This window comes from Sinocyclocheilus rhinocerous, unplaced genomic scaffold (assembly GCF_001515625.1).
Source record: "Sinocyclocheilus rhinocerous isolate Xijiao unplaced genomic scaffold, SAMN03320098_v1.1 scaffold17548, whole genome shotgun sequence".
Taxonomy (NCBI): Eukaryota; Metazoa; Chordata; class Actinopteri; order Cypriniformes; family Cyprinidae; genus Sinocyclocheilus; species Sinocyclocheilus rhinocerous.
The window spans coordinates 1-2,078 of NW_015623231.1; the positions used below are offsets into that span (position 1 = coordinate 1).

Sequence of the window (2,078 nt, forward strand, 5' to 3'; positions counted from 1 at the left end):
TTATTCTTATATTTTAAATAATTCATAAGTCTATTTTCTAAGTATGATGAGTATATTTAAGTGTATGAAAGATTTGTTCAAGTGGCAACTAAATACATTTTAATACAGGGATAGCATGTTAAAAGCACACATGAGCTATGGGATTTCATCAAACATATCTTAATTTGTGTTCCCAAAGATGAACAAAGGTCTTATGGGTTTGGATTTGGAATGACATGAGGGTGAGTAATTAATGACAGAATTTTCATTTTTTGGGTGAACTATCCCTTTATAAAATACTAAAGAATAATTTTTAATATATTAAGTAAAAAATTAGTGTGTGAAAATAGAGCACTTTAATTACATTATGGAAGTGTACTGAAAGTGCATTTAAAATGCATACTCATCTTCATCCGAGATATAAATATCTGTGTCTGGACTGAGTAAAGAAAATGCCACTGGAACTTCTGGAGAGGAGACCACGGCTAGAGCTGGAGCTGGAGCTGGAGAGGAGGTCACGGCTGGAGCTGGAGCTGGAGCTGGAGAGGAGGCCACGGCTATACCTCTTTAAAGAGCTCAGGATGCTTTTGCATCAAAGGCAAAAGCCCAAGACACTCCAGGCCCTCTTTAAATCTAGATAAACAAAACATGTACACAATGTGAAACAATGACAAAATATTACTGTTAATTTGTCAGGTGAAAATATCTGTACATTCTTATACTCACTGTTCCAAGGAATCCCTCAACTTGTTCTCAGTGAAAAACTTGGTAGCCGATTCCACCAAGTTGTCTCTGTCCTCTAACGTCTGGATGTGCCATAGAGACCCCAGCATACTTAATTGGTCAGACGCCTCCATGATAGCACACTGTGCGTCATTTACATTCTGTGCCGACTGGATCTAAATTGACAATGAATTTAACACAAAATTAGCCGTTAAATACAATAAACAAAATACTTTAAAATATTTAATGCACACACAAAGCCTTTAAGTAAGAGCTTTTTAAGGTTAAGGTTAACAATTTCAACATTCTAAGATATTACAACTATCGCCAAATTACCATTACTAACAAAGCAACAGCTGGCATAAATGAAAATGTGTAATACATAAACTAACCTTGGTCATCTTTGCTCTGAAGTCGTAGTCCACAATCTCTTGAAGGTCTGGTACTGGGGGCTGAAGGTTGCACACCTGACAGAACAGTCTTTCTGAAAAAAAATGTGGCTCCACACCACCATGTACCAGGCACACAGCTATCATCCGTCCAACTAGTTTGTACATTCCATTGTACAGTGCTGTAACACATGGGAAAAGCATTATTATGTCTATAAACAATGCTTAGAAAATGTGTGCTGCTAATGGGTGTAAACAGGTATTAAATTATTGACAAATTAATCACTTTTTTTCACATGGGCACTAGGTGTTAACTTTAATAATTAAAGATGTTTGTTTAAAGACCTGATGACATTAAATGTGAAAATGTGCAGAATTACAGAAAATTATAAATGAGGCAAACACTTTTTCCACAATGCTTAATGTAAACACACACACACACACACACACAAAAACATTAGACAACAGGTTACCTTTGGAATTGCAGGCAAGTGTTTTTTTCCAGTCCTCTCCATCAAATATTTCGCATGAGTGGATTTCCCTCATCAGCAAAGTTAAAAATTCTCTTGTAGGTCCACCCTCATCAGCTGCTCCCTCACCAATCCCATCAGCATCTCTGAACACGTCTAGTTTTGCCTCAGGGTTAAAACGTTGGCGTCGGAAGGCTCTGATACCACTGTCTAGGATGTTGCATCGTGTTGCATTGATTTGGTTGGAAATGGGTGCAGCCATAAAATCCACTTTGTTTGACATAGTATTTAACAATGATTTGAGGTCAACACTGAAAACAAGAAATAAAACAAAATGTTACTTCGTCTTTTGATTCAACTATAAATACATGTCTAACAACAATATCAAATCACTTACTCATACTCATCTTCATCCGAGATATAAATATCTGTGTCTGGACTGAGTAAAGAAAATGCCACTGGAACTTCTGGAGAGGAGACCACGGCTGGAGCTGGAGAGGAGGCCACGGCTAGAGCT

The 2,078-nt window shown here is 37.3% G+C and overlaps 1 protein-coding gene across 1 annotated transcript; it reads right to left on the minus strand.

Moving 5' to 3' along the window:
• Positions 1–542: 542 nt before the first annotated feature.
• LOC107739161 (G2/M phase-specific E3 ubiquitin-protein ligase-like) lies at positions 543–1,823 on the minus strand (the record flags this gene model as incomplete). Its single annotated transcript, XM_016551214.1, has 4 exons — positions 1,565–1,823; positions 1,095–1,273; positions 706–878; positions 543–612 (listed from the first exon to the last, which is right to left on the minus strand). Coding segments are annotated over exons 1-4 (681 nt in total), but the record flags the coding sequence as incomplete, so codon positions are not given.
• Between the last annotated feature and the right edge of the window lie 255 nt (positions 1,824–2,078).